Source organism: Pezoporus flaviventris, unplaced genomic scaffold (assembly GCF_033815535.1).
Source record: "Pezoporus flaviventris isolate CSIRO_AGI_PZ_B2104156 unplaced genomic scaffold, CSIRO_AGI_Pfla_v1 ptg000070l, whole genome shotgun sequence".
Lineage (NCBI taxonomy): Eukaryota > Metazoa > Chordata > Aves > Psittaciformes > Psittacidae > Pezoporus > Pezoporus flaviventris.
Genome location: NW_026892618.1, coordinates 610409 through 632927, shown reverse-complemented (window position 1 = coordinate 632927; position 22519 = coordinate 610409). Strand labels below are relative to the sequence as shown.

The following is a 22519-nucleotide window of genomic DNA, read 5'->3' as shown; positions in this document are numbered from 1 at the left end:
GATGTAAAATCCAATAACATGTAAAAAGGGAACAACTTTGAGCTACCTCCTGTTTCTCTATCTTTGCTTGCTTGCGTTCTGCTGCAATGCTTTTCTTCTTGTTGTAATTAAACTGTGCATCCTCTTCTGCTTGCTGCATTTTTTTCTTTTTTCGTTCATAGTCTTCAGCATATTCCCATGAATTACTGATCTGTTCAAAAAGTTGAGTTCTCTCCCGCGGCTTCTTCATCGCAATCGATTCTACTGTTCCCTAAAACCAAATTGAAAAAAAAAAAAAAAAAGCAGCATTGTTTAAAACTAAATGTTTTACAATGTCACTAGAAGTCTTAGAAGAGACGCTTTAGAAGGTCTATGAAAAACACCTTCAAACTAAATCAACCTAACATATGAATATGCAGAACGACAAGATTAAATCTTCTTAGACTCTTTCAAAGAACTGGATCTCATTTTAAATGAAAAATTAACTAACACCCTCCCAGTATTTCAAAAGCCAGCTGAAATTAATGCACTACAAGATTACATAACTGTCAAAGTTATAGCACAGATTTCCCCATGCATGAGCTACTCAAATCTTCACTGATCTGAAGGAGTTACTATTTTCAATGAAGTACAGGAAATAGGGTTTGTGACTTTTTTCTGTTTCTACAGTGGGCAAATGCCCTCATTATAAAAACCATTCTCACAGTAGGAATCCATATAGAGGGTTTCTGTAAAAGCAAAAAAACTCAGTTCTTCCTTGGGAATTTTCCTCAGCAACTATAAGGAAGACAATCATGTGAAATATATTAATTTAAAGTATATGGCATTTCTGACATATATTGTTAAATACATGTGAACTAACCCAGCAGGATTTTCAATCCTTACAAAAATTACTATAAATTTTCATTATCTTAACTAACAGGAGTGGTTTAAGATACAATTATCTTTTCTTATTTATAATACTCTGAAAATTTAATATACTAAACATTTATAAATAGAGCACCACATTTTCTTATGTAGTCTCGATAACACAAGTACTTAATTTCTTCCAGACTGGCTTCTTTCTTACCAGTGTGCTCATGTACACACAAACCCCCATTATTTCCATTTTGTAGTCATGTAATCTTGGCCAAGGTCAGGAAAAAATGTATTGGCTTGAAATTATCTAAGGCTGCCCTCTTTTCTGTCAAAGAGGTAACTAGGTATTCCTATGAAATAATCTTGGAAGATCTTCTTTTCTTTACAAAGTACCTTAAATGCTTACCTGGAAAATCAGGCAATTCCTAGCTTTGACAAGTATGCCTATTTTTTCAAGTTCAGATATGTAAGCAGATCGGCTGATAGACTTATTATTGAAAAGAAATTCAGAACAATTACCTAAAGATGGAAAGAAAAAAGAAATTACTAAAAAATGAATACAACATAAAATCCATAGGAAATGAAATAAACTAGTAAACAATTTAGCTATACAATTTCCTTAAAGAATAAAAGAGATTTCAGTTACTCTCTTAATCATGTCAATAAAAATTCTGGTTGCATACTTCCAAAAGGTATGAACAGATGTTTAAGTGCTTATGCCTCCAGCAAGGTGTCAGATCCCATTTTTTAGAGCCTATACCATCTACATATTTCAAGTGAGTATCAACAGATCAAAGTATGGAGCAAAGAACTTGTATTAATCACTTGTTTAATTTTTTAATTTTGCCTCAGTATGTTTTTTCAATTATAACACTTGGCTATCAAAATGCTACTGAAGGACTATAAGAAGTATCATGATACTCATGGGATTAATCAACCCAAATACACAACAATATTAGGCATCTGAACTTCGAAGTTGAATATTCTTGGTCTCCATTTTTTATACATCAGACAAAAGAAAGTATGTGCAACAGAATCTACTACCTACCACGGATAACTCTTGAAAATGTTTTTTCTTCCCCATCTTCTTCACAATATACCATCTGCACACTAGCAGTAGAAGAAACTGGTCTTCCAACATGCGCTCCATGAATAAGTTCTCGAACACTTTTAACTCGCAAATTAGATGTCTTCTCGCATATCACAAAACTAACAGCATCCATTATGTTAGATTTACCTAAAAATAATAATAATAAAAGAAATGCTTTGACATGACAGAAATTAAAGGAGACATTTAACAATCAACTAAAAATCACATACATAAATGCAAAAGTCTTTACTAATTAATGTAATATTAATATAACACATAATAAAGAAATAATACACTGGCAGCAGATAAGCCTGTCTGTAATAAAAATAATCACAAAACTGATCTGTTGAACAAAGTTTTCTTACACAGTCATCCATCCCTAGAGGTTTTTACTTAAACTGAGCGATCAACATCGTAATCCTGATTTTCTGTTTTCCGTTATGTAATGCAGCTACTGAAGCGTGCTGCATAAACTATCACATAACAACTTTTCCAACATAACCCCAGTGTTCTAGAGAACACAAATACTTTCCCAGATCAATTCACCACAGCAACAAAGTTCTCTGATGATATTCCTTGGCAAAAAATTCTCTTCATTTAATTCTCTGTTTTCCCCCTTTAGTCTTGAGCATTTCTGCTGAGAGCTTGATTATTTTGTTACTTGATAATGTTGCTACTTGGCAACATTTTGATTTAATTCTCCAAAATGTCATAAATGGAAGCATACTAAGGGGAAAATACGTGCATAAAATACACAATTCAGTGATAGCACAACATTCATAATTTTTCACCCAGATTAATCTATGAAACGTATTTAGATTTACCAGGAAGTGTACCTGGAAAAGTATCTATAATTTTGAGACTTTCCAGTATGGAACAGTGAGGACAGGATGATAAACAATATAAGAATTCTAAATAACAGTTACATTTATAGGTCTGACTTAAGTAGGCAAGTGAAAAAACAACAGTATCTAGATACCTAACTCATAAAATAACATTTCATTAACAGACTGGAGAAAGTAAGACCAAATGCTAATCCCATTTTGGCTCTCTGTTACGACAATGTTCACCTCCTACCATACTGCTCTCTGGCAAACATAATATAAAACCCCATAACGATCTGGAATCGCATGTAAAAACTATGGCTTTTGTGGGTTAAACTACAAAGCAGCTACCATATTACAAAGCTACTATCGCTTTCCCAGAGGCATTTACTCACATGGCAAAACCCAGCAGCACCTTTCCACTGCTACAGTTTACAACCTAAAGTATTGAAGTAAACCATCTTTAAGTGGCCTTAGTAAGTCAAACTACAATTTGGAGTGGCAAAGCCATGCGGCACTGTTTCAAAACAGCTCATTCTACAAGGGGTGAAAAGAGAAGGCAACTAAAACCTAAAATTCCTTTAATCAAGCTCCTTTAACCACTCCACCTCTGTCCCTCCATGCTGGAAAAAAATCTGTAATTCCAGTTGAAGAAGTAATGGCAGATCAAAAGCCTTCAAAATTTTGATTGGGCTGCCATCCCCTTGGGTGCATGTAAAGGGATTTTAAGCAGGCCCATGAGCTTTTACTTCTCCTTCACCAAGCCCTGCAACTCTATTCCTCAACAAGCAAGCTGTAACCACCTCCGCCATTCAGTGCAGCCATGCTGGCCCTATTCCTGTGCCTGCACCTGAACTCCTACTGTTTCCTCCCCATGAGGCCTGTGGTAAGAGCCCCCGACTGAAACCTCAATCCTTATGGCTACACTGGAGAAACAGCCCCCCGCACAGACACACGCTGCTACCTGATCCATTTGGCCCGATAATGCAGCTGAACTTCATGAAGGGGCCGATAACCTGCTGCCCCCGCCACGACTTGAAATCCTTCATCACCAGCAGCTTGAGGTAACCCATCCCTGCAACAGCAAGTAGTGGCGAGGAGCTGAAACCCTTAGCTCCAGCACTTTTCCACACCAACCCCAAGACTTAAACACTCAACCAGTGTATTTTACTGGGGTATCTTCCGGAAGAAGGAAAACCCCCTCCGCATGCACTCTGCCCTCAATTCCCCCATACCCCCACACGCCTCCCCTCAGCCGCCACCACCGACGCCGCGCCCCCAACGCCTCGTGCTCGCAGCCTCGAGGGGGCGGAGCCGCCGTTCCCATCGCGACCCCGTGTGTTGTTCTCCCGGCCGCGCTTCGCTGCTGGCCGTGCGGGGACACGCGCGCACTCTCGGCACCATGAGCAAGCTGGTGCTGCAGCAAGAGCGGCAGGAGGCCGCTGCCCTAGAGCGGCGGCGGCAGCTGGAGCTGCAGCGGCAGAGCCGCATCTTCAACGCTCGAGTCCGGACCATAGGGGTGAGGGCTGGGTCCCGACCGCGGCACCGCGGGGAGGGATGGTTCTGAGGAGAGCGGTCTAAGGCGGGGGTAAACCCTAGGGCAGGGCAAAGGAGGGGGCTGCAGAGGGAGTGGGGGCCCCGGCTCCGGGCGAGGGAGGAGAGTGGTCGCCCCAACAGGTGGCGGGAGCGCGCGCCACCTCAGCGCCTCAGAAGCGTCCCCGAGCACGCGTGGTGCCAGATAGGGAGGAAAACGGGGAGCAAACGCCTCTTTGCGACTTTTAGAGGGCTGAGGCTCTTGTAAAAAAGTCGCTGGTGAAATCGAGTTGTTGTCGTCTAGGTATCGTCGGCAGTTATTTTTGGCAGCTGTCGCTGTGTGTGTGAGAGAGAGTGCCTGTCTGAATGTCTGAAGACAGACCTGGATGAAGGGCTAAAGTTTGCTGATCATAACAAAGCCGGGGGAAGTGGCTGATAGACCTGAAGGCTGTGCTGCCATTTAGCGGGACCTTGATAGGCTGGAGAATTGGGCAGAGAGAAACCTAAGAGGTTCAACAAGGGCAGGTGTAGGGTGCTGCACCTGGGGAGGAAGAACCCCAAGAACCACTACAGGTTGGGGGCTGACCTACTGGAGAGCAGTTCAGCTGAGAAGGACCTGGGAGTATTGGTGGATGATGATAAATTGACTATAAGTCAGCAGTGTGCCCATGCAGCCAGGAGGGACAATAATATCCTGGGATGCACTGGGAGGAGTGTGGCAGTAGGTCGAGGGAGCTGATCCTCCCCCTCTGCTTGACCCTGGTGATGCTACATCGGGAGTGCTGTCCAGTGCTAGGCTCCTCAGTACATGAAAGACAAGGAGCTACTGATGAGGGTCCAGTGGAGGACCACAAGGATGATCAGGGGTCTGGAGCATCTCTTCTGAGGAGAGATTGTGGAAGCTGGGCCTGTTTAGTCTAGAGAAGAGCAGACTGAGAGGGAGTCTCATTAGTGCAGATCAATATCTCAAAGGTGGGTGCCAGGAGGACGGTGCCAGACTCTTTTTCAGTGGTGCCCAGTGATAGGGTGAGGAGCAACAGCCATAAACTAAACCACCAGAAGTTTCTCCTCAACATGAGGAAGAGCTTTATGTTGAGGGTAGCAGAGCACTGGAACAGGCTCCCCAGGAGGGTTGTCTACTTCTCTGGAGACATTCAGAACCCACCTGGATACATTCGTGTGTAACTTGTTCTAGGTGACCCTGCCTTGGCAGAGCTGTTGGACTAGATGTTCTCCAGAGATCCCTTCCAACCCTAATGATTCTGTGATTCTGTCTGTAGAATTAAGTAGCATAGGACGAAATGTAGAACTGGTAAAAATTAGTCTGTTGACTTCTTTGGACTGGTAGAATTGCAGCAGATGTCATTTTGATCCATCTTGTCTCAGGTATGGAAATGTGTCTCAAGTCAGTGGAAAGATATCTTCACTTTATCTCTGACCGCACCTTGGATTTGTACTTGTCATGCTTGTGCTAGGATCATCGTAGTTGCAGAGCAATATAGCAGTTACCAGTTAAAGAACAGGACACAGCCACCTGGTACAGCATCCTGACACACGCATATCAACAATAAATGGAAGGAGCTAATAACCTTTTTTCAAGTAATGTGAGATGAGTATAGTAAGATAGTTTGAATTTCATCATCAGGAAACACATTTCTGGTATTTCTGTTTTTACTAGAGCTTTAAAAACTAAATATAAACCATAAATTCTTAGCTAATGGAATAGCTGAAAAAGAAATAGTGTATCTTGGTGTATTGAGCAATACTGAAGTACACCATCTGAAGACTTTCCTAAAGGTTTTCACAGAGCTAACATATCAGACAGGTTTTGATATATCCGTTTACATGATACAAACATCTGAAATCAAGGAGAGCCCATTGGAAAAATTTAGTAAATATTTTTATTAACATCATTTGATGTACCTTATTCATTGGCTGAAAAATGACTGCTGACAGAAGAAGTGCTTTGAAGTTGGGCCAAGTCCAAAGTATGAAAAGTCAACAAGTTTATCTGGAGACACGCTGTTATTATTTCCAGTGTGGTTTTAGCTTCTTTGCTTTCTCTTTCTCACAAGTTTAGCTGGGCGGCTGTCTCTGACAAAATTAAAAAATCAAAACAATAGTTGACTTAGACACCACAAATCCGTAAGCAAAGATTGAGTAGATTAAAAGCATGAGATGATACACTGACTGGAAAAGAGAATGGGAACCAGGATATTAGGGTTTTTTTTCTTGATTATTGCTAGTTTTATTATTACCTTGACATCTGTATCTGTTTCCTCATCTGATAATTGTAAAAGTAAGGTGCCACCCTCTTCACTTACAGATTTAATAATTTATCCTCAATCTCTCACTCATTTCCCCAAAGAGTTCAGATAAGTAGTCTAAGTGAAAATTTATTTTCCATTTATAGATGAACTGTTATGCATAAATACAAGTACCCTAGAAATTAGCTGCTTCAATCTGTTTGTAGTAAGGGATTAGTTATTTTAATGTTTAAAAGTTAAACCTGCAGATTTATGTGACTAGGAATAGTTGGTTTAGGGTTGTGTTCTTACTAAGTGAAAGCTGTTCAAATGGGAGAGAGCTGACAGCATAGCTAAACTTGCACACGGAAGTGAATACATTGAATTCCTGCACATTGCCAGAAACTACTAATGAAGTCCTATTGAATTTCTCTTCACAATGTTCCCTATAGTTATACTGAAAGCTTAGTTTCTGAAATTAGACCTCTAAATGAGTTGATACTTAATACCTACTACACCATTGGTTTTGGACAATGATACTCTGTAGAATTCTTTTCCTAATTGGTATCATCAGTAGTCCTTTACAGCATTAACAATGTGCATTTTCAGCCATAATCTGGTTAGGCCTTACTGTCTTGATCTCAACAATTTTAGGCAAAGACTATCAAAATATTCTTGGAGAATTGTCATTGTTTGTTGACAAAAGGTGACTTGACCAGTTTAGAAAAAAAAAAAAAAAGAAGAAATAAAATCCAGGTTTCTGCTTATTAATTTACCACCTTTGTCAACAAATACAGATACTGATTCTTTTGCCTAAAATGTAGATGGCTGCTACCGTTTGATGGTACGATTTAGGGTATTATGCTTTGTTCCAGGTACAGCTGTCCAGGGATGTGAATATTCCGTACCCCACCTATTGGGTCATTGTAGATGCCTGCATGTATCTGAAATGGCACCCGGTGTTGTGTTTTGGCAACTACAGGAAACTACATGGCAGCTCTATCAAATTAGAAAATTTCTTTTCTGTTCCCCATTATTTTTCCAAAGTGCTTTTAGTGAACCACCTGTATTTTTTTCAGATCTGAACTATTACACCTTCCTGTCATCTTGACTGTCAAAATGCTTACCCGCTTTATAATCAAAAGAACAAGAAGAAGAAGTAAAAATGCCAGTTATAATGGGGAAAACATATTCTCAGTAATGCAGCTTAAAATGCTTATAGATCTATATATCATGTAAATATGGTATTTAATTCTCATTTGGTGCAAGAATATGCCTGTCATTATTAAAGTGAAGCAAGCAAACAGGAATATTACTGCTTCTGTGTTTTCTTTTTATGTCACTCACATTAAATAGTGTTGTGTATACGCTCCGTTGGTAGTGCCTTTGTATCTATCTTGTGCAACTGTGAATCAGTGTAGCTTGACAGTGCCTGTAATTGTTCAATCCTAGCATCTCTTTCAGAGCTGCTTTTTTTTTTTTTTTTTTTTTTCATTTTAATAGGTTGATAAAGATGCACTGGATACCCAGGTTAAGGAGAGGAAAATTCAAGAAGCAGCTGAAAAAGCACGAAATGAAGAACTTGGTATATTCATAGATACAGTGATATTTCTGTGAATTGATAAATGTAATATAACATCTGTTTCCTGCTTTCTTTTTGCCTTCATATATTTCCAGCTGCCATATTTATTTCCAAATGGAGCCTCTCTCCTTGAATCTTGCTATATCAATCAAGATACATATATAGGTAGATAGATATATATATAAAAAAAGGCAAATTTGTGGGCTTTTCTCTAAATTCAGACATACAAAGGGAATTCTGTAATGTGTAGTCCTATTTAAGTTCATATATTTGTATTGGTAAAGCATGTGTTTTCCTCAGTATCTTGAAATTTATATTGAGATGATTAAACTGGTATACGTTTCCTCATAGGCTGGAATTTTCAGTGTTTTCTTTTAAAACACTAGTGATTGTCAAATACATTGTTTAGAGACCTGAAGATATGGGAGGATTAAAAAAACAACTTACTACTGTTCTCAGAACAGTAGTGGCAAATTTGTTTGATTGCTTTCTTGTAGAGTAAGTCTGTGTTCTGTCTGCCCATTCTTCAGTAGAATATACAGACTGTATAGAATTCTCTATAGATTATTCTTACTAGAAGTCATGTACAACAAGGCTGTACGTAGGAGTCTTTGTTAATTCAGAACACACAGATATGCAAATATTTCATACGTGTCCCCTGACCTCAAAACCCTTTGGGGCCCTCTGTGTTTGGAATGCTTTCCTGGGATATCATGTGAAAAGGTCCCACAGACTGAGGTCTCTGTGGGTTCCAAGAAGAGCTAGAATGGAGCTGCCAATTTCCATGCTGTACTTCAAGGGCTGCTTGTGATTTTCCTGGCAGAATACCTGTCAGACAGGCTCCTAGGAAACTGCCGGAACCAATGCGTAGTCTGTCAACAGAGGAAATGATCTTTTCTTGTGAATTATATTTAAATGGCTAAAATGGCTAGCATGAGGTTGTTTTTCTTTCAAACTAAATTATGTAGGTTAAATGAGCAAGAGCTATTAAGCCGTTCAAAAACTGTTGGTGCCTGCTAATTATTTTAGTGCGATGTTAGAAAAATGATTTGAACTATGAAACAACTATCTGTATTCCTTTTATTTGGAGCCCAAAAGTATTATCTCAGTTGTGACCATAAACAAAGTAAATGGGAAGAATTACTATACAGTCCATTTCATGAGTTAACTACAAGTTTTATTCAAATGAAACCTCACAGTTCTAGAAGTTCTTACTGTTGTCTTTGCTTCACAAGCATATATTTCATTGTAGCATTAATAAGAGAATTGATACCTAAAAAAATGAAAGTATGTTAAAAGTAGATGTTAACTAGCATTGGAGTGTTTGCTGGGCTGGTACTCATGGATGAAGTACTTTTTCCTAAGGTATAAAAGTTTGAAGACTTAGATACTATTTATTCCTCTTCAAAATTTTATTTTCCGTTTTACATGTACAATTCTAAGAGTTGTGTTTTCATTGGGTTTGTTTTTCTCTAGCTAATGAAATGAAGCAAAATTACAAGATCATGTGTATGTTAGAAAAACGACATAAAAATGATATCAGAAACATAAATAAGGCTGTCAGTGAGTTTCAGAAGAATTTGCAGAAGCCAGAAACAAGGCGTGAATTTGACCTGAATGATCCGCAAGCCCTAAAGAAGGACAGACCTGCTCGAGTTTCAGACGATGATCCTCGATGTACTGTATCTGGCTTGCAGAAGTTTTTGGGTGAAGATTTAAACTATGATCAGAGGATGAAATTTCAAAAGGAGCAGTTAAGAGAGTGGTCTCTTCAGCAACAGAAAGACTTAAAGAATGCATTAGCTGATCAAAAATTTGCAGGTAACAAAGGAAGATAATGAGGTTTTAATCTCCTTTTTCTGAAATTCTGATGTATCTGACAAAAATATGGTTTAGCCCATTGTGTCAGTCTGACATAGCAGTATTTTAGTGTATTCAGTATTTAACTTTTAGAAATACTGCAGCAGTTTTTACTTCACAAGCTGTAATGTATTCAGTTATCACACTTAAGAAGTCTATATTTAATAACATGTGATTGTAATATTTCATTTCTGTTTCATGCCTCAAATGATGTATTGGAGCATGCTGAAAAATCATCTGTATTTTGCATGCCAGATGGTATGTTTACTTCATCAGACCAAATTGTCCAGTTTTTACTGTTCTATAGCAGACCAAATAGTACCAAATTTTCTAGCTTGTCGTGAAACATTTTTTTCTGCAGTACTTATCGTACTTTTTCATTTTAACTCCTATACTGTTAAGACAAGATGGGTTACATAATGACTTAATGAGTCATCTGAAATTCCAAGATGGAAAGCTTTGGTGGTAGGATTTGGAAATCCTATGTAATTCAGCCTACAATGCCTGGAACTCCCCTGTCTGTCTGTCTCCCTCTCTCTCTTATATTGGCTTACTTCTCTAGCACATTATGTCCAAGAATATTGACTAAATTTAATTCTAATCTAATTTAGATGATCTTCATGACAAATACAGGATTGCACTTGATCAAAAGACTATGGAGCAACAACAGAAAGAAGAAGAAAACAGGCGTGCTGTTTGTGCAGCTACTAAATATTTCAACAGAAGCCAGGTAAATTAGTGTTGGGTTGGTTGGTTTGTTTTGTTGTGTTTTTTTTTTAAGTGGAGACAGAAGTAAACTAAGATGTGCAAGAGTACAATGAGTAATGGTATTTTCACAAAGGTTCTTAGCAGCTAACTACCAAGGTTGCTTTGTCCCCTCCAAGGATCTAGCTATTGTCTGGCTACTTACCCTCTGTCAAAATTCTCCAAGTTCTCAGCTTCCTGACTAGAAGGCAGCAATAGCTCCCCAGTCTTTCAGGGACTTCCAGTCTGTAAACTGAGCAAAATAGCGAAAGCCTCCCATCCTTCCTTCTTGTTTTTTATCAGTTGTCAGATTATCTTAGCTGTGTCTGCCTGCTTTTCTTTCTGCTTGGACCCATTGCTACCAGTAGGGTTTTTTGTCTTTATTGAAGTTAATTCCCCTCAGCCACTGTTTTTGGCACTTATTCCTTGATATTTGTGCATGTCTCTTGCTTGTTTACCAAGCATGTTTTGGAACCTGTTGAAACAGGACATGAATCTTTATCTGTCTTAGTACCATTACCTGTCATGCCTCAGTTCTTTACCTTACTGCAAAGATTTATTTCATTTTTTTTATGTGCAGATTATATGCACAGCTCAGAGGGCTACATGGAGGCTTTTAATTTGGTTAAACTGTATTTGGTGTGACTTAGCTTTAAATTTATTTGGTCACGTCAAAATAAGCCATATTAAAATTACCCACATCAACTACAGTGTCTTTTTGTTTAAGTATATACGCATGCAAGTGTAAGTGTTGCTTGAGCCTTTTAGGGAACATTTGGCATATGGTAATTGAAAAGGCTTTTGCTGCTTGAAGTCGTGGCTACTGAACAGTATTTTATATGAATAGCTGCAAAAGTACCCTAAGTGGCTGGTACATTTAGGGTAGCAGTAGTATCCCAAATAATTGTTGTCACATAAATTGATTCCATGGAAAAATTCCTGAATTTGTGATATGGTTTGGGGATAGGGTGGTAGGTTTGTGTGTGGTATGTGTTTTAATGTATGGGCATATACATTCTACACAACTGGTGTGCATTTTAAATATATTCAGAAGTCTTGGTCTGTTTTTTTCTAGTATAAGGGTGTGATAGTAGAGGTTAGGGCAACAGTCTCCTGTTGCTTCTTATTGAAACATAGTAACCAGAGGTTTCAGGTTGCCAGGCCTTTCAGTGATGTTGACTTTAAGAGAAAGCTATGTTACGAAGGGATTTTCTATGCATCTTTTTCGCATGACAGGAAACTAAGGCATTCAGCCTGAGGATGCGCTCCACAGGATAAATCTCTGTATCTGACCTCAAGTGTATTGAATGGGAGTCTCCAGCAGTTTCAGCATTCTGAGCAGCCAGTTTGAAGACCTTAACCTCTTGAGGGTGCAGTCTCAGACTGTATTTTGCTATACACATATCTTCCTTAGCTGTTGGTGGCTGCCAAGAGAGGAACTCCTTTTTCCTGTTCTCTGAGTTTCATTCATTTTTTTTCTTCTCTGTCTCTTCCAGTTGATCTGCTTCAGGATTATGATTATGAAGCTTCAGGATGTGTTGGATCATTTCTCAAATCCAAAAGAAAATTAACTGGTCTAGAATGTGTGACTGCTAGATCTGACTGGGAGGTGTGAATGCACAGTCTGAGGTGACAGTATAGGAGGGGAGAAAGTAACACTACCCTTTCTAAGGCAGTCTTCAGTTATTGTAATTTGGATAAAGTCTAGTATGGGAGTGCATCTTCAGAGAGGAAGAAATTTCCTAGAATTTGGCTTTGGATCAGCCACTGTCTCCATGGCCATCCTCTGTAGACCTTACAGTTGCCAGTATCTTTAGGGGGTGTAAAGAATAAAATATTTAAAAATAAATAAAAAAACCCACAACACAACAAACCCAACCAAGCAACCAAAAAAAAAAAAAAAAGGCAAAACAAACAAAACATAAAACACAGCAAGTGATGTACACCAGGAGAAACATGGTTTAGCCAATCTGCTAGTCAATTAGTGAAAAATCCCAGCAGATGGGTGAAGGTATCTCAGTTCTTCACAGCCTGCTTCAGTACAAGATTTGATGTTGCTGCCCCCTGTGACAGTGGTTCAGCTTCCATACATAGTACCACTGCCAGTGACTTTTTTGCTAAGAAGCTTATCTTAATGGTTCTTTTTGTTCTTCTTGAATTAGTTAGTAGGACAATTAATTGATATGTTTGGTGCCATATTTCCCAGTAGTGAAGGACCCTGTACTGTGAACATTTTAAATGTGTGTGGTTTCTAGAAAATTAATGTTATCCTTCTTCTCAGCTTTTCTGTCATCTAAGTATATATTAACCAGGACACCAATAATGCTTTTGTCCTTGGTATAAGAGAAGACTTCTACTAGCTTAAGCTGTCAGTTATTCCTGCTGAAATTATTCATAAGAAGTAGTAATCATTTTAATTTGGGAAGCTAGGTAACGGAAAGGAAGACTACCTGAAGTCCTGACTAGAATGTGTATTTTTCACTGCCTTTGATGTGATTCCATAGCAGAATCTTACCATTGCAGAAAGGGTTTCTTCAGAAAGGATAATAACACTTGGAAATGCCCAGTTTAGCAGTACAGTGATAGATACACTGATTGTGTTCTTGAAATCAGAGTCATTTTGCTTTATATAGCACAGAATTTGAATCCTTTCCAAGACACTTTGTAGATAATGCTAAGAAAATGAGAGGATATTATTACAGAGGATCTCTTAATGACATTGTATTTATAGACTTCTTAGACCATATGTCCTTAGAATTTATTCCTGGGCATACCACAATAGCTTAATAACTTTATGATAATGTTGTTATTACAGACATTTGATGGTATTATTCTGGTTCCATATATACTCAACATTACACTGTTATTAACACATTAAAAGCCAGCAGCCACTTCAGGGAAACAATTGTTTTGGGTTTTTTTTTTCAGCCTTTGAGTAAATTATGTATTTGCATTAACTCTAGAGCATTTTTATCAGTTGAAATGAAATATTTGAATGCCTAAACACAGAATAAGAATGGGAACTTCTTGTCATTCTTTGAAGTGTGGTGTGCAAATATCTTTTATCACTTTTATCCTATTCTTCATAGTCACTGTCTAGAATCATCATTATTTCAACTTTTATCACATTTTCAGGCATGAGGGAACATAGTGCACATACTGATTTTTTTAACAGACCTTGCTAAGCAAAATTCCTAGGTTGGATGTGCAATTCGCTGCTATGAGATAAGTATCTCATGTAATATGTCTATGTCATGTATAGTATGTCATGTCTATGTATAGTAAATACAAAGGAATTGTATTTACTACACAGATTAATAATACTCTTTCACAAGTTCCTAAGATCCTGGAGAGGTCACTCTGGTCATCTGTGATCTTTGTACTTTTCCTTTCTGGAGAAATTCAAAACATGCCTGGACACCTTCCTGTGTGACCCGCTCTAGGTGGCCCTGCCTTGGCAGGGGGCTTGGACTGGATGGTCAGTCTCCTGAGGTCCCTTCCAACCCTAATGATTCTGTGAAAAGCACTTCAGAAGCCGTGTGTTCCTTTAGTCCAGTGTTGGCAGCAGTTAATTCCTCACACAACTGAGACTGAGGTTGGGCAGAGAAGAGATTCAGAGCAGCCCTGTGGAGAAGGACTTGGGCGTGTTGGTTGATGAGAAACTTAACATGAGCTGGCAGTGTGCGCTCACAGCCCACAAAGCCAGCCGCATCCTGGGCCGCATCAAAAGGAGCGTGACCAGCAGGTTGAAGGAGGTGATCCTGCCCCTCTACTCTGCTCTCGTGAGTCCTCACTTGGAGTATTGTGTGCAGTTCTGGTGTCCTCAACATAAAAAGGACATGGAACTGTTGGAACAAGTCCAGAGGAGGGCCACGAGGATGACTGGGGACTGAAGCACCTCTGTATGAAGGCAGGCTGAGAAAGTTGGGGCTGTTCAGCCTGGAGAAGAGAAGGCTGTGTGGAGACCTCATAGCAGCCTTCCAGTATCTGAAGGGGGCCTAAAAGGATGCTGGGCAGGGAATCTTCAGTAGGAACTGTAGTGACAGGACAAGGGCTAACAGGTTAAAATTTAAACAGCGGGAGTTTAGATTGGGTATAGGGAAGAAGTTCTTTGCTATGAGGGTGGTGAGGCACTGGAATGGGTTGCCCAAGAAGTTGTGAATGGTCCATCCCTGGCAGTGTTCAAGGCCAGGTTGGACAGAACCTTGGGTGAAATGGTTTAGTGTGAGGTGTCCCTGCCCATGGCAGGGGTGTTGGAACTAGATGATCTTAAGGTCATTTCCAACCCTAACTATTCTATAATTCTATGGCTTGGTGTTGTTATAAGCATGTGAATTCCTGTTAATTCTTCTATGTGCATTTCTTCTTTATGACTTGAATCTAACAGCAAAAGGAAGCGTTTAGTAGTAGGGAAGATATATAATGTTGGATCATAAATTAAAATAAATGAGTGTGTATTTGTGCATCTCTTTGGTTTTGTTTTCTTTCCATACTACGCCAGTGGATTATATTTTATTAGGGATTCCACTTGAAAAGTGAAATCTGATGCATTTTCTGAGTTTAAAATCTTTTGTTTGTGGTGTCATGGCTATGTGTACAGCTGAGAGTTTCCTCCAGTAAGATTTCCAGGCAGTTCAGAAATTTTAGGCTTTTCCTCTTACTGAGAAGGTTAGGGTTACAATGTTTAAATGCTTTTTTCTGATCTATTGCTAGATCAAAGTGCATTAAAATGATCTAAATAAAAATTACACATTTTAAGTTTCAGGGTCAGTAATTCTGTAAGGTCTATCCAAAATTACTTTAAGTGTCATTTACTCTGGAATGTTTTCAGAACTAAAAATAATTGCTTGTTTCATAGTATTAATAAGCTGCAAGTACATACCCATATGTTCTGGTTCCATGTTCCCAAAATATTGGATGATTGAAAATCTTTGAGGGTTTTGTTTTTTTCTTAGAAGCTGTAATGTTGTAGTTCCTCTCAAGTTATTATCGACTCTTCTGGAGGAAAAACCCAACTTCAGGGAAACACATTTTGGTTTAAAAGTATAGCTTTAAAGTTCTGGTAAAAAAATGTACTCACTGACTTCATTGAGACGAAAACATGGCCTTTAGTTTCCAAGGTATTATTCCATGTTATGATGGCAGAGCCAGTAATTATTAGATCTGAAGTTGATGCTTTGCCACTTGAAATTTTGCTTGTTTTTCCACTTGTCTAAAAGTAGACATTTTATTTTCCTGCTCCAAAGTGTATGTTCCTATTAGATGGCTGTTAAGTATTTTTAAGTATGAGGTTTTCTGCATCATTGAAGTTGCAGTTGTGGCTTAGGTAATTTATACTTCTAAAAATAATAGATGTATCTTTTATTAGTTTCTTTGTGCATCAGATACTTTTGTTATTTTAATGGAAACCACAAGGCTGTTTTCAGCCATCAAATTTATTAATCTAGGATACAGTTCTCGGTGTTATTTGTTATTTCTTCTTCTGAATGGTCCCTGACAGGTTGTGCATGTTGGCATGGAACAAATAGAAGTCACACTTTGACTATTCAGGCTCGATGCCTGGGACAACTCCTGTCATCCAAACTCAGTCTGTAAATATAAATGTAGAGAGAAGGCCAGGTCAGCAGTCTCCTCTGGTGGCATAGATCAGTGTGCTTGCTGAGGGTTCTACTCCATAATGTTTGTTTATCTCTTCTAGTTACTCTGCCTACTGTTTTTCAACTTCACCTATATGCCACAGAACGCTATTTTTACCTCCTGTGACTTCTTGATGCCTAAGCCTTAATTTTTCATTTGTCCTCATCCATTTCCTAAGTGTGTATGCCAAACAGTGAACTGCTAATTGGCAAGAAAAGTGGACAGCTGTTGTATTTAACTCATACAGTGAGTATTCTCAAGCCAGTGATTTTTTTTTTAACAGAGCATGAGATAATCTTGGGCAAACTTGGAGAGAGAGGTATTCACTGATCTGTTGCAGTCAAGGTAAATGTATAAAACTACGTATGTGAGACACAGGTCTGGTAACCTGTGCTTTTTGAGCCCTGGCAAAGAGGAGATTAGCTGTCTGCTGTCCAGATGGAAGCCAGCACCATACATTTTTCCAGATGGTTTACCTCATGCATTACAGAAGAATGAGACATGATTAGAAATGGATGATGCATATATATTGTCACTGTACTTCAAATCAGTTTACTTAATCGAATTCTTCTTTGGAAGGTAATTTAAAGTAAAATCACCATATTTGGTTTCTGGAGTTTTGCCAAGGGGAAAACTTCCTCTGAATAGGAGGCTATGAACTCATAGTGGTCATTAGGGACAGTGTTTTCCATAGGAAGTGCATATTGTGATTTCTGGTACTACAGATCATCATTCAAGTTTGCATTTTCTGTCGGCAAAGAGAACAGATTCAAGGCTGCCTCTTCAGGCTTCACATAGACATCACTTTTCTGTTTGGATGTTGTGAGTGCTTAACCATACTCTTCACATAGATTTAATATCTAATATAGAATCATAGAATAGTTAGGGTTGGAAAGGACCTTAAGATCATCTAGTTTCAATCCCCCTGTCATGGGCAGGGACACCGCCAGGGATGGAGCATTCAAAAATTCTTGGGCAACCCATTCCAGTGCCTCACCACCCTCACAGTAAAGAACTTCTTCCTTATATCCAATCTAAACTCCCGCTGTTTAAATTTTAACCTGTTAGCCCTTGTCCTGTCACTACAGTTCCTACTGAAGATTCCCTGCCCAGCATCCTTTTAGGCCCCCTTCAGATACTGGAAGGCTGCTATGAGATCTCCACACAGCCTTCTCCAGGCTGAACAGCCCCAACTTTCTCAGCCTGTCTTCATACAGAGGTGCTTCAGTCCCCAGTCATCCTCGTGGCCCTCCTCTGGACTTGTTCCAACAGTTCCATGTGCATGTTGAGGACACCAGAACTGCACACAATACTCCAAGTGAGGACTCACGAGAGCAGAGTAGAGGGGCAGGATCACCTCTTTCGACCTGCTGGTCACGCTCCTTTTGATGCACCCCAGGATGCGGTTGGCTTTGTGGGCTGTGTGCACACGCTGCCGGCTCCTGTTAAGTTTCTCATCAACCCACACCCCAAGTCCTTCTCCGCAGGGCTGCTCTGAATCTCTTCTTTGCCCAACCTGTAGCTGTGCCTGGGATTGCTCCGACCCAGGTGTAGGACCTTGCACTTGGCATGGTTAAACTTCATGAAGTTGGCATCAGCCCACCTCACAAGTGTGTCAAGGTCCCTCTGGATGGCATTCCTTCCCTCCAGGGTATCAACTGAACCACACAGCTTGGTGTCATCGGCAAACTTGCTGAGGGCGCACTCAATCCCACTGTCCATGTCAGCGACAAAGATGTTGAACAAGACCGGTCCCAACACCGATCCCTGAGGGACACCACTCGTTACTGGTCTCCAGCCGGACATTGAGCCATTGACCACAACTCTTTGCGTGTGGCTATCCAGCCAGTTCTTTATCCACCGAGTGGTCCACCTATCAAATTAATCTCTCTCCGATTTAGAGCCAAGGATGTCGTGTGGGACAGTGTCAAACACTTTGCACAAGTCCAGGTAGATGACATCAGCTGCTCTACCCCTGTCCATCAGTTCTGTAGCCCCGTCATAGAAGGCCACCAATTTGGTCAGGCAGGATTTCCCCCATGCTGGCTGTTACCTAGCACCTTGTTGTTTTTCATGTGCCTTAGCATGCCCTTCAGGAAAATCTGCTCCAAGATTTTGCCAGGCACAGAGGTGAAACTTTCAAGGCCACTGATTCAAGTTTGTGAACTTTTATCATAAATTTTTTCCATATTGTGTCTGGCCTCCAAATATCCAAACTGGTATTTGCTTGTCGGTAAATGTGAAATTATTTTTTATTAATCCTGTCTTTTCTTAAAAACCAAAATTATTTCTCCCCAAATTACTTGCTATATGTGATATGACAATACAGAAGAAATATATGCCATTAGATTTTTTGATCTTAGCCAGTAGTACCATAATCATAGTGGTGCTATTGACAACTGTATGCAAGTTGGAAAGAAACCTGTTATGAAGTGCTGACTTTGTTGATGCCTTTGTTTCCTTCTTGGAAAAACTCTTACTTCTCTCACTCACTTTAGGCTGCTGAACTAGCTGAGAAAAAGAAGTTGGAAAAGTATCAAAAAATGAAAGATGACATGAATGAAATTTCCAGCCTCCTTCAAGGAGACCTACTTTCTGAAAATCCTGACCAAGCAATCAGTTCCTTTGGCACACATCGTGTGATCACAGATCGATGGAAGGGAATGAATCAGGATCAGCTGAGGGCAATCTGTGATACTCAACAGCAACAAGTTCTGGAGAAACTGGTATTTAAGCTTACTTGCACATTCTGTATTCCTGGTTGTAATAATAGACAATGTTTGTAGAAGAAAATATTATTGCTTGCCCTGTGTGTCCCATTGTAAGACTATTTTCCTTTGAGCTGAATTTTACCCAAATGAAACTGAACACAGTGTCTCTGAAGCGGCTGGGAAATGTCATGGAGTATCAGAAGTGGGCTGGAGCCCTGGAGTTGTGCTGGGAGGAAGGTTGCTGTGCAGCCCAGAGTGAAGGGACCTGGGGATCTTAGGACATGTTCTGTGGTGGCTTAGCTGAGGAGAAAATTCTTGCACAGCCCGAGACTAGGCTTCATGGTGCAGCTCAGGAGTGGACTTGAGACTGCATGAGCTGCCTACAAGGAATGAGAGGAGTGGGCTGCTCCATAGGTGAAGAGCCATGAGCAGTGGCTGAAGGCAGGGCAGACCAGAGCAGTGTTCTCATGCTCAGGGGCTCAGGGGTGCTCAAGCAAGACAAATAGAGCAGGTCCAATGATACTGCTCATGCACTTTTCACAGTCTTAAAAGTTCATAAATGTGAAAGAATTTCTTTTTTACTGTCCCACACGACTGTGAGCCATGCTCTGGGATAGAATTACAAGAGAAAAACTAAATACTGCCAAAAAATTGCTGCTCTAAAGGTGAATGGAAGCAGGCAGTCAAAATGAAGAAACCTATTGTTCCTGTGCAGACATGAGCATACAGGCCTAGGTATTGTGAAGTAGGAAGCTACTGCTAGATAAGACATTGAGTGCAGAGGCTGGATTCATAACAGCTAATATGTAGCTGTTGATTTTTGATTTCTTAATCCCTAAAGTGCCCTATGCTGCACTATGTCTTATCTAGTGCTGTAATTAACGATGAAGATAAGGGAGTTGTTTTCCTGGCTTTCCTGTGACCCTAAAGTAAGCCCATTCAAGCAGTTAAGGTAGCAGAAAATGAGCCCCTCCAAGAAAAGGGAGTTTTTTGCAGCCTGGTTTCTCGAATCAGTTCAGTATGATGTCAGACAAGAAGTGAGGAAGTGATAGTGTAACAGGGGCAGAGGAAAACAATTTGGGTCTACTCATCTGGCATCGGTGGCTCAGTTATTACACCACGTTAGCTGTATTACAAACCATACTGATGTCTACTAACTTCTGACCTCAGGAAGTTACAACTCTTGCTAATAAAAACTTTAAAAAAACCACAAACCAACCTGTCTTGCTGCTCTGGGTTTTTTGAGAGACGTCATACATTAGAGAGGAATACTGATTGATTAACTTCTGCTAGGCAGCAAACCCTAATTTTCTTGTGCAGAGGTAGGAGTCTGTCTTGCTCCCTAGAAAAGGATGGCTTTCTCATCTGCAGTATCCTACTTCCACATAATGCATGAGCTCCCACCTAGCTTGCAAGTGCTTACTTTTTCTTCCTATTTCAAATGCTACCCCTAGTGTTCAGTAAAGGCAAGCAAGTTTGTGAGGAATTTACCAATCAGCCTTTATATATACTGTTTCGTCTTTGAACAAAGAGAAAATTAAGCACTTTTTTTTTCATTCCTGAAGAGACGAAACCAGGAGGAACGCCGAGTTGATGCTGAATGGGACAGACAAAGAATACACACTGCAAGAGCGCAGCTGATTTTAGAGCGGCATCTACAACGACAGAATCGGGAACGGCGCCGAGCTTTAGATAACATGAATGCAGACATGTCTCAGGAGCAGAAATCAAAGTAAGTACCAGAGGAGTTTTCTTCTTTTCAAATAAAATTCTTTACCATTAACACAGTACCTTGGCTTTCAAAGAGCTTTTTCACTTGTATTGATTGTAACTTTTTTAATACTCTTGTTACAACTTTATACTTGAAAGAAAAAAAAGAACAATTCAGCTTAAGTGTGGTTTTCAGTACTATTTAAATAATCTTCAAAGAGTAGCTTATGATTTTTACTGACTTACATGTATGAATTAATAGTTGGAATTCTTAAAAGTGTTCCACTGACAACAGATGGTTTATGTAGATAGCAAAATAGAGAATAAATACAGTTATCTATGTAGGAAATTATATTTATCAGGTGTAAAACAGTATGTATTTCTTAAATTTGCCTTAGTTTTCTGAAACAAAAAAGCATGGTCATCAGTAGAACTGCCAGTTTTTGATAGCCCGGAACAAAATGGAGCTTTTCCATTTGTGTATGACAAAACTGTGCGATTCTTTAGTTAAGACCTGGACATGCCTTGGTGGACAGGTCTTGCGTCTGCTGTAATGGGAAAGGAGGAAGATAATATGTGAAGGAAAAAAACTCCAGGTGATTCAGTCTTCTCTGGTTTTGATTTTGTTTGGTTGTTTCTTTTTTCCCCAAAATGCATGCATACATTGGTTTTACAAAATAATTTCCAGTACCTGCTGCTTTCTTCTTATGAAAGCAAAATTCGTAATTGTGTTAATTTATTTTTTCACTGTGAGATTTTTCAAAGGTTATTTTAGGATTGAAAGAAGTTTCCTATATTGAAATGTGGCATACATTTTGGAGGGAAAGACCTAGTTTATTGAATTCCATTATTAGTTCTGAATTTTATGAGCATTTATGAGTGTTTATGCATAACATCTCCAAGTTTCTCAGGTTACTTCTATATATCATAATGAGAAAAAATTTACTAACTGCATTTTTTTTTTAATTTATTGCCAGGAACATTTATCTCAAAGAAGAAGAATATTCAAATTATCCAACAGACGAGTATTTCGCACAGTTTAATACAACTAGCCGATGACATTCTGGGTAAATCAACCTGAAATACAGAGAAATATGTAGACGTATTAAAACTGTTATTTGAGCAATCCCATGTTTTTTTATTTTTAGCTGTTTCCTACCTTGTGCAAACAGTGCACTCAAATTAAAGGAGAGTCTGCTAGGCCACATGTGTTCTAAGAAGAGGAAAACACTCCTAATTTTTAAACTTGACTGTTTTTCTAATGAAGTGCTAATAGTTCAGTAGTAGGTTGTTTGACTGTTGTGTCTCAGGCTTAACTGTGAGGTTTACATTATCCATGCCTTTGGAAATCCATTTCTGTAAAGGAATCCCAGTTTAAAATGTGATGCTACTTTATGCACTTGGGCAGAGGGGAATGCTGCCTGACATGGATCACAAGTGGTGCACACTTAGCAGATTCTATGGGAGGGAAGAAAGATGACCTAGGCAGAAAGTTTTGGGGTTGTTTGCTTGGGGGCTTTTTGTTTTGATTTTCTTTTTAGGTTTTGGTGTTGTTTTTTTTGTTTGTTTTTGGTTGGTTGGTTCATTTGGTTTGGGTTTTGGATTTGTTTGGGGTTTTTTTTAAGTAAAAAAAAATCCAGCCAGACACAAAAGCAAGCAAAGAGAAAGAAATGGAGAAGTTGGTCAAAAATACTGCTTTTATTTCCTGAATATTAGGAGTAAGAAGAGAAGATTTTGACAGTTAC

General features: G+C 39.4%; 2 protein-coding genes across 5 annotated transcripts in view; one reads left to right on the top strand and one right to left on the bottom strand.

Annotated features, from left to right (window-relative positions):
• SMC1B (structural maintenance of chromosomes 1B) overlaps positions 1–3958 on the bottom strand; it is a 34641-nt gene extending 30683 nt beyond the window's left edge. For both annotated transcript variants that reach the window (XM_061472030.1, XM_061472031.1), the window contains exons 1-4: positions 3716–3958; positions 1886–2074; positions 1244–1356; positions 47–250 (exon numbers count right to left, since the gene is read on the bottom strand). In XM_061472030.1, coding sequence (XP_061328014.1) covers positions 47–250; positions 1244–1356; positions 1886–2074; positions 3716–3824 — 615 coding nt within the window. In that variant the 5' untranslated portion in view covers positions 3825–3958. The remainder of the gene's footprint in view (positions 1–46; positions 251–1243; positions 1357–1885; positions 2075–3715) is intronic.
• Positions 3959–4114: 156 nt separating this feature from the next.
• RIBC2 (RIB43A domain with coiled-coils 2) lies at positions 4115–21900 on the top strand. 3 transcript variants are annotated; one of them, XM_061472026.1, is made up of 7 exons: positions 4115–4270; positions 8034–8115; positions 9589–9933; positions 10584–10702; positions 18852–19079; positions 20630–20796; positions 21752–21900. In XM_061472026.1, the coding sequence occupies exons 1-7, from the start codon at positions 4154–4156 to the stop codon at positions 21831–21833; spliced, it is 1140 nt and encodes a 379-aa protein (XP_061328010.1). In that variant the 5' UTR covers positions 4115–4153; the 3' UTR covers positions 21834–21900. The 3 variants fall into 3 exon arrangements, with proteins under 3 accessions (XP_061328010.1, XP_061328012.1, XP_061328013.1); XM_061472028.1 differs by lacking the exon at positions 8034–8115 and having other exon boundaries at positions 4143–4270; XM_061472029.1 differs by lacking the exon at positions 4115–4270 and having other exon boundaries at positions 8059–8157.
• Positions 21901–22519: the final 619 nt, after the last annotated feature.

Coding starts and splice junctions, on each gene's coding strand:
- RIBC2 (XM_061472026.1), top strand. CDS start 4,154: ATGAGCAAGCTGGTGCTGCAGCAAGAGCGGCAGGAGGCCGCTGCCCTA. Junction 9,934..10,583: donor AGCTGATCAAAAATTTGCAG/GTAACAAAGGAA, acceptor AATCTAATTTAG/ATGATCTTCATGACAAATAC. Junction 19,080..20,629: donor AACAAGTTCTGGAGAAACTG/GTATTTAAGCTT, acceptor TCATTCCTGAAG/AGACGAAACCAGGAGGAACG.